Source organism: Cryptomeria japonica, chromosome 5 (assembly GCF_030272615.1).
Source record: "Cryptomeria japonica chromosome 5, Sugi_1.0, whole genome shotgun sequence".
In the NCBI taxonomy this organism is placed as follows: Eukaryota; Viridiplantae; Streptophyta; class Pinopsida; order Cupressales; family Cupressaceae; genus Cryptomeria; species Cryptomeria japonica.
This window is the reverse complement of record NC_081409.1, coordinates 622352966-622369669: the sequence shown is the minus strand read 5'-3', so window position 1 is coordinate 622369669 and position 16704 is coordinate 622352966. Positions and strand designations below refer to the sequence as shown.

The 16704-nt window shown below is 34.4% G+C and overlaps 1 protein-coding gene across 1 annotated transcript in view; it reads right to left on the bottom strand.

Moving 5' to 3' along the window:
- Positions 1–12141: 12141 nt before the first annotated feature.
- LOC131063775 (agmatine deiminase) overlaps positions 12142–16704 on the bottom strand; it is a 182563-nt gene continuing 178000 nt past the window's right edge. The window contains exons 10-11 of the mRNA XM_057997707.2: positions 12715–12873; positions 12142–12613 (exon numbers count right to left, since the gene is read on the bottom strand). Coding sequence (XP_057853690.1) covers positions 12524–12613; positions 12715–12873 — 249 coding nt within the window. The 3' untranslated portion in view covers positions 12142–12523. The remainder of the gene's footprint in view (positions 12614–12714; positions 12874–16704) is intronic.

The following is a 16704-nucleotide window of genomic DNA, read 5'->3' as shown; positions in this document are numbered from 1 at the left end:
GTTGGGAGCACTTATACATTTTCCATCAGTTACAATTGCCCAACCAACTACCTAATCACCTTATTAACAATCATAGCAAGTTTTACACATTTTGACATTGTTGCTTGACAACTTTGCAACTTTTTGAGCAACTTTTACAATTTTTCACTTGTCATAAAACACTCCAAAATGAACCAAAATGACTTCAAATGATCTCAAATGACTTTATTAGACTTAAATACAACCAAAACAAACCAAAAACCAAAAATCACCATGTGCATATGTACATGCTATTGATGCCATGCATCAAGAAAGCAATGGAGTTACTCAACAACTATCTAAAATCCCTCCGTCTATACAGCCAGTCAGTTCTTTTGAAGCATATTTTGATCCCAATTCTAAGTGCGAAAAAAAATGGTAAATAAAGTGCACAATGACAACCACTTTGGTAGAACCACCAAGTAGTGGATTAAAGATTTGAAGGTAAAAGGAATCCCCTTTATTGAAAATATGAGAAAGGTGTATGATAACTTGATTGTGGCACACAATGGTGTCAATACTACAACTGTCATTGCAAAGAAAGATGAGACTGTGTGGTTGCAGACAGAACAAGACCTCAAAGGGATCATTGAAATGGGGTATGGACAAAGTTGCGGTAGAGAAAATTGCCGTTGATGCCAATGATACTTAATGAATGATATGGAAAGAGAGTATCAAATGGAAGGATAATTTCATCAAATAGAATATTAGGGAACAAGACAAATTGCTCAAAGATTGTGATCAAATGCTGGCAGACATTATTTGGCAATTTAAAGATGTTGGGTGTCAAATCAAGAAAGGTGATAATGCAAGGGATGCCATTGTCGATTTTTTAGAACTAAATAAATACACTCTCAAACCCAAAGGATTTCAATAAAGAATTTGATAAAGCTGCCAAGAATAAACTCAGAAGACGTATGGAGACTCAGAACTCGAAATGATCTCATTCCCATCTAGGAAGGAATCCTAACAGTAATACAAGCACTCAAAGACTATAAGGCTTGATTAGCAACATAGCAATAGAACCAAGTAGATAAAGCCAACGTGGACTCCCAGCAAGCGCCACCTCAACCTTAGCAACCACTTTATTGATGTTTTAAAGTTTTAATGTTTTATAATTTCAAATGAATTTAAAACTATATTTATATTTAAATTATTCTTTTAAAGAAACAGTTTCAAAAGACTTTGGGTAGTTACAAATTAAGACACTATAAATATGTAAAGAATGGACTATTGAAGGGTCTAAAGTTTTGATCCTTGTTGCATTGTAGTGCAAAAGTGGCACTCGGTCAAACTGGAGATCTATAAAATTTTGTTGTGTTTCTAAGAAATTTTTTGTATGTGTACAAAGAAATTGAATGTTTTCTCATATGTTTGCTTTAAGTATGTAAGCTCAAGAAATTTTGAGAATTTTTCCTTTGTGAAAAATGGTAGTCATATAGGTAGTGTTCATTTATCTTGGATTTTCAACAAAAAAAATTTAAAATTTGAAGTTTCCCATTCACTCATTAATGTCTCATATTATTGGGTGTTGGTGGTGATATTTTTCAATAAGTATTACAACCTCTAACTTCAAAGTTGATATCTTGAGATTATTCTTTTTGTTTCAATTTATTTTCACATTTGTAATATGATGTGCAAGTATTAGTTACCTTTACTACTTTCTAGTTAAAAATATATCCCCTTTACACAATCAGAAAATTAAAATACTTGATCATACAAAGGGAGTTGTACATTTTCAAAATTTCGAGGGAAACTAATTAATAGTTTACCCAACTGTTAGTTGATATTTTGTCCCCAATTTTGAGCCATTAAGAGTCGTTGGTTTATTATTTTTAAGAAGACAAATTTGTTAACCAACAACAAATATCATCTACAAACAATCTCTAAGAGATAATTTTACATGAAACATACATGCTAGAAATAACTACTAGTACCCCAGGTTAAATTTTGAATTTGATCAAGATTTAAAATGTTGATTTAAAATTGAATTATTTTTCTTCATGTTGCTTGCTATGCCCATATGAACACTTAGTATTGCATCAAGTTTCAAGATATAGTCATTGCCCTAACTGTTCTTATTGTTTGTTGGCATGCCATCCTTTTTCCTTTTCTAACCTTTACAAGATCATGGAATAGTATTCTTCATGGAGGGGAGACTTTTTCGTTACTAATGAGATTAAGAGAAAATTTGGATATAGACAAATGAGCATGCCCCTAATAATGAGGAACTTCAACATTTGAAAGTTGTTTGAGGTACATGTATCAAGTGAAGGCTACGCTCGATAAAAAAGAAAGCAAAAGATAAAAAATTGCTCATATAAGTATACCCCATGGTGGAGGTGTGTACTAATAATGGAAGTTGGAAATTCAAAATGATCAAGCCATAAAGAGTAGTGCATGCTTCAACTCAGACATGCACCTCATAAAGGTGATTAGTTCATTTTTCAAAAGGAGATATAATGTTTAAGTTTTATGAGCATTCCTAAAGTGCAAATGTGCACCTAAATACAAACGAAATTCCAATAAGCATGCACCTCATAATGGTATTTTGTTTTCAAAAGTGCATTCCATAAAGAGAAAATTGTTTGCAAAGAAGAATGCCAACATATAAGAATGCACCCAGAGACGGGCACACACCTATACAAAAGGAAATGTTTCAAGTTTTAAAACTTCTTTAGTTTAGGGCACACATCAAGGGTCAAAGACTCACATGTATAAGGCATGTATGGTTAATGAGCACATGAGGAAATGTAGAGGCATCCCTCAGTTAGAGAAGAAAATTCTCACTTTAGGACACAAATGAATAGATTTGTATGAGAAAAAATGGATGCATCTAACTTTAAAAAACTAGAACAAGCCATGATCACATTCCAATGTATAGGTTCATGCCTCAATAGAAAGACACAACTCATAGAAGGGAAAACAAAATTTCAATAAATTCCATTTGTCAGTGCACACCTAGAACTGAGGGCATGCCTCATAGAGGCGGAAAAAAAGATTAGTTTGCAAAAACTCATCATCAAGCATGCACCTAGAGGCAAATGCATGCCTATGTAAAGAGGGTATATTTTGTCAAAATATCTTAAAATTATCAAGTGCATGCTTGATTTGGGGGATCCTCTTAGAGAAGGCATAGTGCATTTTAAAATTTAATGTTTTATGTATAGGTGTGCGGCTACGATGAGGGGTATTCTTCAATACAGGAAAAGTTCAAAACAAGTTCAAATCCATTGTTAGGTGCACACTTGGGCAAAGGGGTGCACCTATATAAAGGAAAATTCAGATATTTAAAAAATCATAGTTATCATATGTACATTTAGAGATGAAGTGCATACTTATATAAAGGAAATATAAAATGCTAGTTCAAAATCTATTGTATAATGAAGATATATATCTAAAGCAAAAATGTGTCTATTAAAAGGATTCAAATAATCAAAGTAAATTTTGGAAGGTTTTCTCGAAGTGCTAGCAATTGTTGGAGGAATAGTTCTAGAATCATTAGTAATCTAGAGCCACCTATTTTTAGTCTAATTTTATCATGCTAAAAACCGTGTTTAATCATCATTTTCAAAGAGGAGAGCTTATTTCGGTACTTATATTTTTAGCTAAACTATTTATAACCTATATTACTTTTAGTAGTGCTTTTAGTCTTCCACTAATTTTAGCATATATTTTTTTATAGCTTAAAGTCTACAATTTTTGGATCTCTTACCATTTGAAATATGAGTTTTAAGTCAAAGTTTGAATTAAATTACATTTCATACAAATTATTTATTCTTTAAGTAGAAGGAGCAATTTTTTTATTGCAATAATATTGTAAAACAATATAAATAAGTTTATTTTACACTTATAATTCTAATGGTATTTATCAAGCCTACATAAAACTAGAATTGTTATTTGTCAATTATTTGTGATTGCTAATTCAAAATTCAATATTTATTCACTTGAAATTTATTGGACCTATCTTGCTTGTAAGTGTTTATTGAGATGTTTTGTTGTGTGTGAAGTATATTAAATAGCTTTCTACCAAATTTACAATCTTTATATTACAAGTCTTTTCAAAATTGAATAGCATGGTTTCGTGACAAGCCATTCATTTAGTTTATCAAAACTATCATATTTTTGTAATAGTCTATTCAATTTATTGTGCACTTGTAATCAATTTTTGCACTTAGTTAAACAATGCAAATATGCAATTGCAAAGATTTCTTTTAGATAAAAAACCAAAAATCTTGTGTTGATATGCTAAATCATCTTTGCTCTAAATTTGAAAAAAAAAAAAGATAGATTTTTATTTTGTTTGTATTGCATATTCAAATCATCTTCATTAAACAGCTATATAAATTGTGAATAATGAATACATAATGTAGGTTAGTTTTTTATTTTCTAGTGAGCTACCCCTTCTAATTTAAAGAGTGGATGTACTACACCTTTGTTCTAATTTGTGTTGCATTGGAACGTGCAAATTAAAAGGTTAACATATTTAAATTTTAAATTTCTAATATTTGTTATTTCATCATTTCAAATACATGGTGGGACAATTTTGGAGATAAAACATCTAATCTTCAAATGGTTGTTATCTGAAGTTTGAGCCAACTATTTTTGGTTGAGTACAATTGGAAATGTAACAAGTTGTCAATACAAAGATTGAATGACCTTGTATTTGTGCATTATAATTTACACATCCAACATTTAAAAACTCAAATGAAGAATTAACCCCCCTATCATGATCCCACATCTAAATGGATCAACAAAAATAAGCCTATTTTTTTAAGGAACGTGCATTTGTTGATCAACTTGATTATGAGGTGGAACTTGTAGTAGTCGTGGAGAAGGTTTGAATGAGTGACATTGAAGCAAGATAAGTTTTCCAATACAATGATTATCCTTCTCCTACAAATTGAATAGTTGTAATTGCCTCTTTGACATACTCAAAGCAATGCATAATCTAGTGGCTTGGAACAAATGTAGATAGGAGTGGCTCCCTTCTGTTAATGTATTAGTAGCTTATGCAAGATACGTCTCTCCTAACCTATCAATCTCTCTTGTTCTGTTTTGATTATGCTTTCCGAACTGAATATGTTTATCTGACTATAATATTGACATTGATAAAGATGGGTTAGATCGATGACTTGCTTAACAAAGTTAAGCGTCGATCTAATGCTATCGGGCTAGTAACCTGATAGCACATTAATGTCGATCCATAAATGGATTGGCATTAATATGCTATCGGGGTATTAACCCAGTAGCACATATATAATGCTATTAGTTATCGATCTCTTAACATTTGCTTTGACATTGATTCATTCGGGTGTGGTTATATCGATCGGTTAACATATGCCTTGACACCGATTCATTCGGGTGTGGTTATATCAATCAGTTAACATTTGCCTTTACACCGATTCATTATCGGGTGTGTTTATCGACCTGTTATCATTTAGTAATGGCACTGATTAAGTTATCATAAACACCGAATGAATTAGTAGACAGTCACGACCAAGTGACATCTTGGTCGGACATGTCTAAAAGACATGTCCGATCAAGGTGCCACTTGATCGTGATTGCTTTACTATATATACAACATTCAAAAGAAAAGGAATGACATTGAAATCGATACATGTTCATCCTTCAGACTTGCAGAAAAGAAAGACGATAATATTATTGTCATAATAATAATACCAAAATCAGAAATACACTATCTAGCATCTAACTTGATTATTAAATTGGAAATTGCAACACTTTTACATGGTATCAGAGCCAAGTTGATCGAACTTGAGGCCATTCAATTTTGTGAAAAATTTAAGAACAAGGTTATATACTACATCACATTTCTTTAATGGCCAGCGCTATCAGATTCGAAGACAAACTCGGAGGTGGCGATGATTTTTCAGCCTGGAAGTTCATAATCCAAATGATCTTAAGAGAGAACAAAGTAGATTCATTTGTTCAAACTAAAAATGATCAACTTGAAAATGAACCTGACAAAACCGCATGGATTGAAGGAAATGAAAAAGCCATCAAAATAATAGTTGATGGGGTGAGAAACAACATAATGCCAATCATAAGAAAACATCAGACAGCCTATAAAATGTTCAAAGCACTTGAAAGCACATTTGAGATATCGAATGCAAGTCGAACTCTGGCATTAAAACAAGAAATAAATCATATCACCATGAACAACGAGGAGACAATCAATGCCTACTTTATGCAGATATCAACTCTAAGAGATGAACTAGCAACTCTGAATTACAAGATCAAAAGCAAAGAGTTAACACTCATTGCTCTAGATGGGTTGCCTAGTGGATGGAGTACATTCGTCCAAGGCATCAGTGCAAGGTCCAAATATCCGAAGTTTGAAAGATTAAGGGACGATTGTCTCCAAAAAGAATCAAGATTGAACAAGATGGGAGTACAACAAAAGAACATAGATGAAGACCTTCAAGTCCTAAATACCAACACAAATAAGACAACCAAGAAGAAGCAGTTTAGGAAAAGGAAGAGTCATCAAGGCAAGAACACTTCAAAGAGAGACCTATCACATATTCAATGCTATAGGTGCAATAAGTTCGGGCACTTTGTTGCAAAATGTCCTGAGAGAGCCAAACAAGCCACATTTGCCAGAGTACGAAAATCTAAAAGAGAAGATAACTCCCAGAACTATGTCCTCTACTCAGCACTTACAAGCCATGCATCAAATAAGTCTAACTCCTGGGTGATTGACAGTGGTTCATCCAGACACATTACAGGGTTTAGAGAAGTGCTAGACTCCATCACAGAGGATAATAAAGAGGAAGTAACCATTGGAGATGATTCCTCGCATCCAATTAGAGGAATTGGTTCTTGCACCATCAAATTGAAGACAGGTATATCATTGCAACTCGAAGGAGTATTGTATGTCCCCGGCATCAAGAGAAATCTAGTCTCCATATTAGCCCTAGAAGATAATGGATACAGAGTAACCTTCATGGAGAACAAGGTGTTGGCTTGGCCGAAAAATTCTTCCATCAAGAAAGCTAAAGTCATTGGTCAAAGACGAGGCCATTTGTATGAGTTGTGCACAGGGCCCAACCTAGCCCTGATTCACGAAGCAACAAATGCAAATAAGGTCTGGCATAGAAAACTAGGCCACCTGAATTATAGAGCTTTGTCATCTGTGGGAAACCTTGTCACAGGTTTACCTAAGTTGCAGCAATATCATTAAGAGGCATGCAAGGGATGTGCCCTAAGTAAAAATACCAAGGGTCCCTTCCATAATAGTACTAGGAAAACAAGCAAAGTATTAGAATTAGTTCATTCTAATGTATGTGGACCCATGTCCGCTCCCTCTCTAGGAGGATGTTTGTATTATGTAATTTTTGTTGATGACTACTCTAGGAAAACTTGGATCTACTTTCTGAAGTGTAAAGAATCAGAAGAGATCCTTAGTAGGTTTAAAGAGTTTAAATCACTGACAGAGAACTACACAGGTAACAAAATCAAAACCCTAAGGACTGATAATGGGGGGAATACACATCAGAATTATTTAGAGATTTTTGTAAAAACTCAAGGATTAAGAGGGAGTTAACAATACCTTATAATCCTCAACAAAATGGTGCAGCTGAAAGGAAAAATAGGACAATTATAGAAGCTGCCAAAGCCATGATTCTTTATCCGAATCTAAATATAAATCTTTGGGCAGAAGCAACTAACACTGTTGTATATGTACAAAATAGATGTCCTCACTCTCATCTTGAAGATAAAACTCCTGAAGATATATTTACCAAACTAAAACCAGATATTAGCCACCTTAGGATATCTGGGTGTTCTGTCTATATACATATACCTAAAGAGAAAAGACTAAAACTAGAACCCTCTGGAAAAAGGGGAATACTTGTAGGATATAGTGAAATATCCAAGGCCTATAGAATATGTATACATGGCCAGAAAAATATTGAACTTAGTAGAGATGTAATATTTGACGAAGACTTAGCCTACAAAAGAGCCCTAAGTACAATAGAGCCTGAAATTTATATCCCCACTCCTAACATAGAAGAAGACCCCACTCCTGAGCTTCAGAGGGAGAATCTTGAGGAAACCATAAGTGAAACTTCAAACTCACCTAAAGAAAACCTCAAGAAAAGACCTCTATGGGCCACCAAGACTGTAACAGAAGCTCAGAAGTTTGCTGCTCCTTCAAGAACCTTCAGGGAAAACAAAAGACCTAATAAATTCACGAGATATGTTGCTCTTATGAATAATCTTTCTAAAACTGAACCAAACAATGTATCAGATGCACTTAAACATCAAGTATGGAAGGATGCCATGTCTGAAGAGTATCAATCCATTATGAAAAATGATGTTTGGGAGATTGTTCCTAGGCCAACCAAGAAATCTGTGGCTTCATCTAAATGGTTATTCAAAATCAAACATGCTGCAGACAACACTATTGAGAAACACAAGGCCAGATTTGTAGCCAAAGGCTTCTCACAAAGGGAGGGAATAGACTATGAAGAAACCTTTGCACCTGTTGCCAGGTATACATCAGTGAGAGCTATATTAGCCATTGCAACAGCAAAATGATGGAAGGTACACCAAATGGATGTTAAGACATCATTTTTAAATGGTGAGATCTCAGAAGAAGTCTACCTAGAGCAACCTGAAGGATTTGAAAATTATGATGTAGAGTCTCATGTGTGCAGACTCAAGAAAGCTCTCTATGGGCTTAAACAGACCCCTAGGGCCTGGCATGAAAGAATTGACACCTATCTCTCAGGACTAGGCTTCTATAAAAATGATGCAGATCTTAATCTCTACTACAAAAGAAATAAAGGTGATATGTTAATGTTGATTTTATATGTTGATGACTTATTAATCACAGGAAATGATTATCTTATAGATCAATGCAAGAATGATCTATCCAAAAAATTTGATATGAAGGACTTAGGACTCCTTCATTACTTCCTAGGATTGGAAGTATGGCAGAATTCTGACAATATTATACTAAACCAAGGAAAGTATACCTTGGACATTTTGAAGAGATTCGGAATGCATAACTGCAGACCTATGACATCTCCCATGGAAACAAATTTACATAAACTTAGGGAAGCAACAGCAGAGTCACAATCCACTGATCCTACACTCTACAGACAGATGATTGGGTCCCTGATGTATCTGGTGAATACAAGGCCAGATATCTGTTATGTTGTCAATGCCTTAAGTCAGTTTATTTGTGAGCCTAATGAAATTCACTTGATTGCAGTGAAACACATTATGAGATACAAGGTACTCTAAACCTTGGTCTCAAATATGAGAAAGTCAATCTAGACCTATATGGATTTACAGACTCAGATTGGGCTAGGAGTGTGATTGACAGGGAAAGCACTTCAGGGTGTTGCATCAGTTTAGGATCGGCCATGATATCTTGGATCAGCAGAAAACAGTCTTCTGTAGCTCAGAGTTCCACCGAGGCTGAGTACATTGCAGCTTCCATGGCTGCTCGAATAGTAGTATGGCTTAGGAAGTTGCTTGTGGGACTATTTGATGAACCTATGAAACCCACTGTCATCCATTGTGACAACCAGAGCTGCATAAAGCTTTCTATAAATCCAGTATTCCATGACAGATCCAAGCATATTGAGATTCCATACCATTATGTGCGAGACATGGTAGACAAAAATGTGATCAAATTGGAATATGTTAGCACAGGAGATCAGACTGCAGATATTTTGACCAAACCACTTTCCAGAGTGAAGGTTGATCACTTCAGAAAAGGTTTAGGTAAGATAGAAAGGTAATCTGCTTTGTAAATAAGATGTTTAATGTGTAAACTTCTTTTGTCATGTTGGGACATTCTGGGTTTCACCCCCTGTGTTCATATCTAAGAGGTGACGATCTCTGAGATTATGAACACTCGTATGTAGACATCATAAGGTGACGATCTTATGATTCTCTAAATTAGTTATCATGATTGGATTTCTGGTATGTCATGGATGTGCCATGATGGTGTTGTAATAAAATATTTGTATAAAATGTTTGTGCACATATCACAACCTGGATAAGATAAGAATCTAACCATCCTCGTATGTTTATCCTTAGTATTGCGTGTTTAGGCAATACTGATATCACGTGTTTAGGTGATATCTTGTCATGATGAAATGATAAATCTTCTATATCACATGATTAGGTGATACTCTACGTCACATGCTTAGAGTGATGTTTTATATTTGTATATTATGTTATGATGATACTTCATATCATATGTATAGATGATATATATTCTTAGAGAATGACATTATGGAAAAAGAAATGTGATGCAGGTTACTTTATCTATCTTCCAAAGCTAAGAGGGAGTGTTAATGCATTAGTAGCTTATGCAAGATACGTCTATCCTAACCTATCAATCTCTCTTGTTCTATTTTGATTATGCTTTCTAAACTAAATATGTTTATCTGATTAAAATATTGACATTGATAAAGATGGGTTAGATCGACGACTTGCTTAACAAAGTTAAGCGTCGATCTAATGCTATCGGGCTAGTAACCCGATAGCACATTAATGTCAATCCATAAATGGACCGGCATTAATATGCTATCGGGGTATTAACCCAGTAGCACATATATAATGCTATTAGTTATCAATCTGTTAACATTTGCTTTGACACCGATTCATTTGGGTGTGGTTATATCGATCGGTTAACATTTGCCTTGACACCGATTCATTCGGGTGTGGTTATATCAATCAATTAACATTTGCCTTTACACCGATTCATTATCGGGTGTGTTTATCGATCTGTTATCATTTAGTAATGGCACCGATTAAGTTATCATAAACACCGAATGAATTAGTAGACAGTCACGACCAAGTGACATCTTGGTCGAACATGTCTAAAAGACATGTCCGATCAAGGTGCCACTTGATCATGATTACTTTACTATATATACAACATTCAAAAGAAAAGGAATGACATTGAAATTGATACATGTTCATCCTTCAGACCTGCAGAAAAGAAACACGATAATATTATTGTCATAATAATAATACCAAAATCAGAAATACACTATCTAGCATATAACTTGTTTATTAAATTGGAAATTGCAACACTTTTACACCTTCAACCTTAATTTGATTTTTCTGTTTTTTTATTAGTGTCATGCACATGGATTTCTAAACCCATTGTTTGAACTTTGTATAAAAATAATAATTTTATGTATATTTAAACCTATTTCTTTTGTTTGGAGTTCAAGTTAGATATTTAATGCATTTGCCAGGTCTACACAAAATTTTGACCTCCAATCCAATTTTGAGAGAGGAAGAAAAATGCCTTGTTGAACTTGTGTCAAGTGAGGTCTCGACATTATGGTTATATCTAATGAGCACTCCAAGACACTAACTACCACTCAAATTGGTAGAAACCTCATCAAAGTCGCTTCACCATTTGTTTATGACATAAATATTGAATATCTCTCGGATCCAACCATTTATTTACTCCCCATTTGATGAATCGGAAAGGAGTCAGGACCTTTTGTTAGCTATGCAAGGACACTAATGAAAACCCACAAGCACAACATCTAAAAACATGGCAACAAGATTCCATAGTAATAACTCTTTAGAGGACAAACGACTTACATCAGACTAAAAAGCAACACCTTCTATTAAAAAAGTTTCGTATGGATACAACACTTACCATATAGCTAATCTAACTACACAACAATACACACCTTCATCTTATTTGTTAGTTATATTTGTTTTTTAGTTATCCTGGACGCAATGTGCTCTGTAAGATTGAATTCGGTAGTAGAGTACTCCCAGCCTCAATCTTGTATTACTTTTCTCTAACTAATTCTGCATTTAATCCTCATTCTGCAATTGCTAAGTTAGATCCATTGCATTGAGTGTATCCATCTCTCCATGAATGAACAGGTTAAATATATCTCCATGACTCCACCATTGACAACATACATCCATCCTCTCTTCAGTAGCTGTCTTAAAGTGGAGTATAAGTGCCAGCCACCAAGCATATACCAAGATGAGCACTGCTAGTATGAACTTTCCCACAGGCACTAGAATTATTCTTCTAAATTAAAACCTATAATATAGAATAAATCATCTTTGAATGCAGTTAAAAGTTGAGAAAGTGCGAGATAGAATAAAGGGCATATCAAAACATTGCTAGAATAGAGTAACAAGTAAATGTTAGGAGGCCACATTAATCCCATTTGTGTATCAGAGAAGCATTTACTTTAAAAGACAATACATATTTTATCTCCATGCTCTTATGCCAACTTCTGACATGCAACTCTATATAAAAAGGCATAATTCCAGTTGATTGAAATCCAAGTAAAAGGTTCAGTCTGCTACTGCTTATATGGCCTGATATACAGGTGTTGTTATAAGAATAATTTATAGCTCAAGAAAACCCAATCATCCTAAAGGCTGCTTTCTCACCATATGGAGGCACATTTCTGCTAAAGACACCACAGCATAAATAAGTTTTAGCCTTCCCACGCCCCTACCATTTGCTCTGTTAAACCAAGCCAGCTGGGTGTTGTTGTGTTATACAATGTATATTACCACCGGCAAGGGCAATTTCCCTTGCACCTGGTATCATTACAACCTGCACCAAATGCAATCCAACTATTGACATCAGTAACAATAATTATGCAATGCATGCACCTTCAAATCTCATGACAGTAAGGTTTTAATGTATTAGCTTACTTCACGATCAGGAAAAGCTTCAGAAAGGACACAAAAGGCTTCTTTATCTCTTTCCTCGTCTCCAAATGCAGGAGCAACGATCCCTTTGTTTGCAATGTAGAAGTTTATATATGACGTTGCAAGTCTGGTTCCAGAAATCCTTTGTTTTCCATCAAGGGCCTGCCAAAGCCACAAAACGAAGTTAACTTTGCATCAAGAACCTGCCAGAGCTGCAGTAAATTTCGATCTACCATTACACTAGAGCAGGGATGATATTTCCAATCATGCAGCACAAAGCACAAAATGCAATAGCATTTTAAATTAAAAACTTTAAAGAAACATTTAGACATTTAGTAAAGATTCTATGCTTAAAAAGAAATAATTTCTTACTAATAAGAATAAAAGAGAGAAGGTATTAACGTCGAATCAAATTACATTATAGGGATATGTCCTACGTAAGTCAATAGTTTATAACATTAACATGTTAAAAGATAACAAGGTGAGGGAGTCACTAACATGATACCTAAGGTTTTGCAACTTAAAGCTTGTTTTCAGAATCAGAAGTTTTTTGGTCTTTGGAATGTTTGCACACTTTTCCTTCACTCATATATATTATCAAATTATCAATAGAGGATCATACGTCCTCGCTCAATTATAGAAGAGAGGAGATATCGGCATGCAGTGAAATCCCACCTTAAGGGTATGCCATGTGTAAACCAACATCTTGTAATATTAAAAACATATTGCACTAAAACCTTACCAGTTAACCATATCAAGAAATCAAAAACAGTAGATATTTCCAGTGGCCAACTTATTTAACTGACAAATTAACTTCAAAATTATGTTGTGATAACCGCATAATCTCTAAAGATTTTTCAACATGACAATTGCATCCGGTTGCCTCCTTTATAATAAGGTATACTTTCTACAAGTATTTAAGGTAACTGTCATGTTTTACTCTTTAATCCTTCCACATTTCTATAAAAAATTGATGCCAAGGCTTCATTAATCTCTTAAGAGTTTTAGTAGTTCTGTCTTATTAAGTTGAATTATTTAGTTATTCCGCAAACTGATGCAGATAAATGCCTCTGCACATATATAGAAAGACAGAAATGAAGATAATGGTCCCATGCTGCCTGAGAAGCTATACAAATTGAACAAACAAACAAACTCTGCATCATATTTTCACTAAACAGAAAAGTTAAAAACTGATACAAAAAAAACATGACCAAGCTGCCCATTTCCTTCTCACGGCCCCTTCGGACCTCTACCTTAAACAAAAGCCTTGTCTTCCGATATAAAGAAAAAACCACATCCCCCACATAACACAAGAACCCCACTATCTGACAACAGTCTGAAAGAGGCAGAACAAAATAGCCCAAATTAGAAAGTCACGAATTGCAGCAAAAACTGATGCAGAGAAAGGTCAGTCAAGGGAATCTTCGGATACATCATCTTCCCCATCTTGAAAACTCCGAACCTCCAGGTTCAGACGAGTCTGAGTTCGAGAACTTCCAGAAATTACTCAAGTGGTTGCCTTCCACCAAATTAGATATATTTCTGCAAATCATCACTTTTTTCTTTTCTTTTTTTTATTTTCCTTCCAACCTCTTGTTAGAACAAAGACCCTTCTACTCTTTCAATTTATTCTTTCTCTTTTTCCAGCCCCTTGAAGGCTTAGTTAGCAGTCCTCCACTGAAAACCATCATTGCTTTCTGCATCACTCCTACTAGCTCCTATTACACTTGCACATGGATTATTAAAAATAGAAATAAAGTTAAGGGAATAAAAAATTCCCATTAATACTTTCTCCTTCTCTGCATTATACCAATCAGGCATGTTTTCCATTTCATATTTTGTGAGGTGGACTTCATTTCTTAGCTCAGTGTAATGTGGTTCACAAGTGAAATCCTTTTGGACATTGTTCTTTATACCATAACTGAACATATCTCTACTCTCATAGTTGAAAAACTTGCCAAAAGCAAAAACTCGCCAAGGCTTGAAAAAAAACTCAGGAAAAACTCGGCCAGTACTCGACAACTTAAAAAATTGCTTAATTTTAATTAGAAATGCATTTTTTTTGCAAAATTTAGTGAGGAGATGCATCCAATGAGTCAATAAATGAGAACACAAAAGAAACAAGCTGAGTCTAGATATATTTGATTGATTTAAATGCAAATTGGGTACAAAATGGCATCCTCTTATGGAATGCTGGTGGTTGATAGACTGAAACAAAATGAAATAGCAAATTGTTTTTCTAAAACGAAAAGTAAATACTACATCAAAACATTTTACAGCTTCCTCTTCTTAGCTCTAGTGAAAAATAGGGGAGAGATAGAACTAGAGGGTCTAGTCCTAGGAGTCTGATGTGCCTCCACCTTGCCAAAATGAGGTTGAGCGTAGCACCCTTTGCAGGGGTCTGAGGGTGCGAAAGAGAGGTAGAGAGATAGGTCTAGATCTTGGGGGAGAGAGGAGAGAGTGAGATAGAGATTGGTAGAGAGAGGAGATGGAGGAAGAGTGATAGGAAGATAGATAGGTCTAGAATTCGGGGCAAATAAAGTGAGGTAGAGAGAGCGAGAGAATGTTGATAGGAGCATACTGATTACTGAAATTTGACTGTCTGAAAATTAAAAGATCTTCTAAAACCTAGAATTTGCATTATAACTCCTACAAATCTGAAACCACTCTAAAAAATCCTGCCAATATATACATGAAATATAACTTAAACTATAAGAAAGGAAAAAGACATATTGAAATGTGACTTATGCTAATAGGAGCCTACTGGTTACTGAAATTTAACTGTCTGAAAATTTAAAAGATCTTCTAAAACCTAGAATTTGCATTATAACTCCTACAGATCTGAAACCACTCTCAAACATCTTGCCAATATATACATGAAATATAACTTAAAGTATAAGAAAGGAAAAAGACATATTGAAATGTCACTTATGTTGATAAGAGCCTACTTGTTACTGAAATTTGACTGTCTGAAAATTTAAAAAATCTTCTAAAACCTAGAATTTGCATTATAACTCCTACAGATCTGAAACCACTCTCAAAAATCCTGCCAATATATACATGAAATATAACTTAAACTATAAGAAAGGAAAAAGACATATTGAAATGTGACTTATGCTAATAGGAGCCTACTGGTTACTGAAATTTGATTGTTTGAAAATTTAAAAGATCTTCTAAAACCTAGAATTTGCATTATAACTCCTACAAATCTGAAACCACTCTCAAACATCTTGTCAATATATACATGAAATATAACTTAAAGTATAAGAAAGGAAAAAGACATATTGAAATGTCACTTATGCTGATAAGAGCCTACTGGTTACTGAAATTTGACTGTCTGAAAATTTAAAAGATCTTCTAAAACCTAGAATTTGCATTATAACTCCTACAAATCTGAAACCACTCTCAAACATCCTGCCAATATATACATGAAATATAACTTAAAGTATAAGAAAGGAAAAAGAGAATTAGAGTGACTTGAAAAGAAAAATTAGACAATTTTTTGACATGTTTGGGTCCTTTTTTTTATGCAACCGAGTTTTTTCTAAAGACTCGCTGAGTTTTTGTGAAAAACTCGCCAAAAACTCAGCGAGTTTTTCCAAAAAACTCACTTGCAGAGCAAAAAAATCTCGCGAGTAAAAACTCGCCAAGTACTCTGCAAGTATTCCATCTAAGTCTACTTTGTCCCTCAATCATCCTCCTTACAGAAGTGTTGATCTTCTACTCCTTTTTCATCACTAATGGGATTCTCTAAACATTCCTTTGGTTGTTTCTAACAACTTGTATTGTCTAAGAACATTAAACCTTCATCACATATGGAGCTCTCCAAAATCTCTCTCTCTATTGCAACTTCCTTTCCAACGTGGACTACTTCCACTGCTACAACATTTTGGGCCTCCTCTTGTGATAGGCTGCATTCCTTCTCATTGCAGTCTTCAAACTCTTCTCTTTTTTTGCAATCTTCAATGTCTTCCCTTTTTATGGGGTGACACA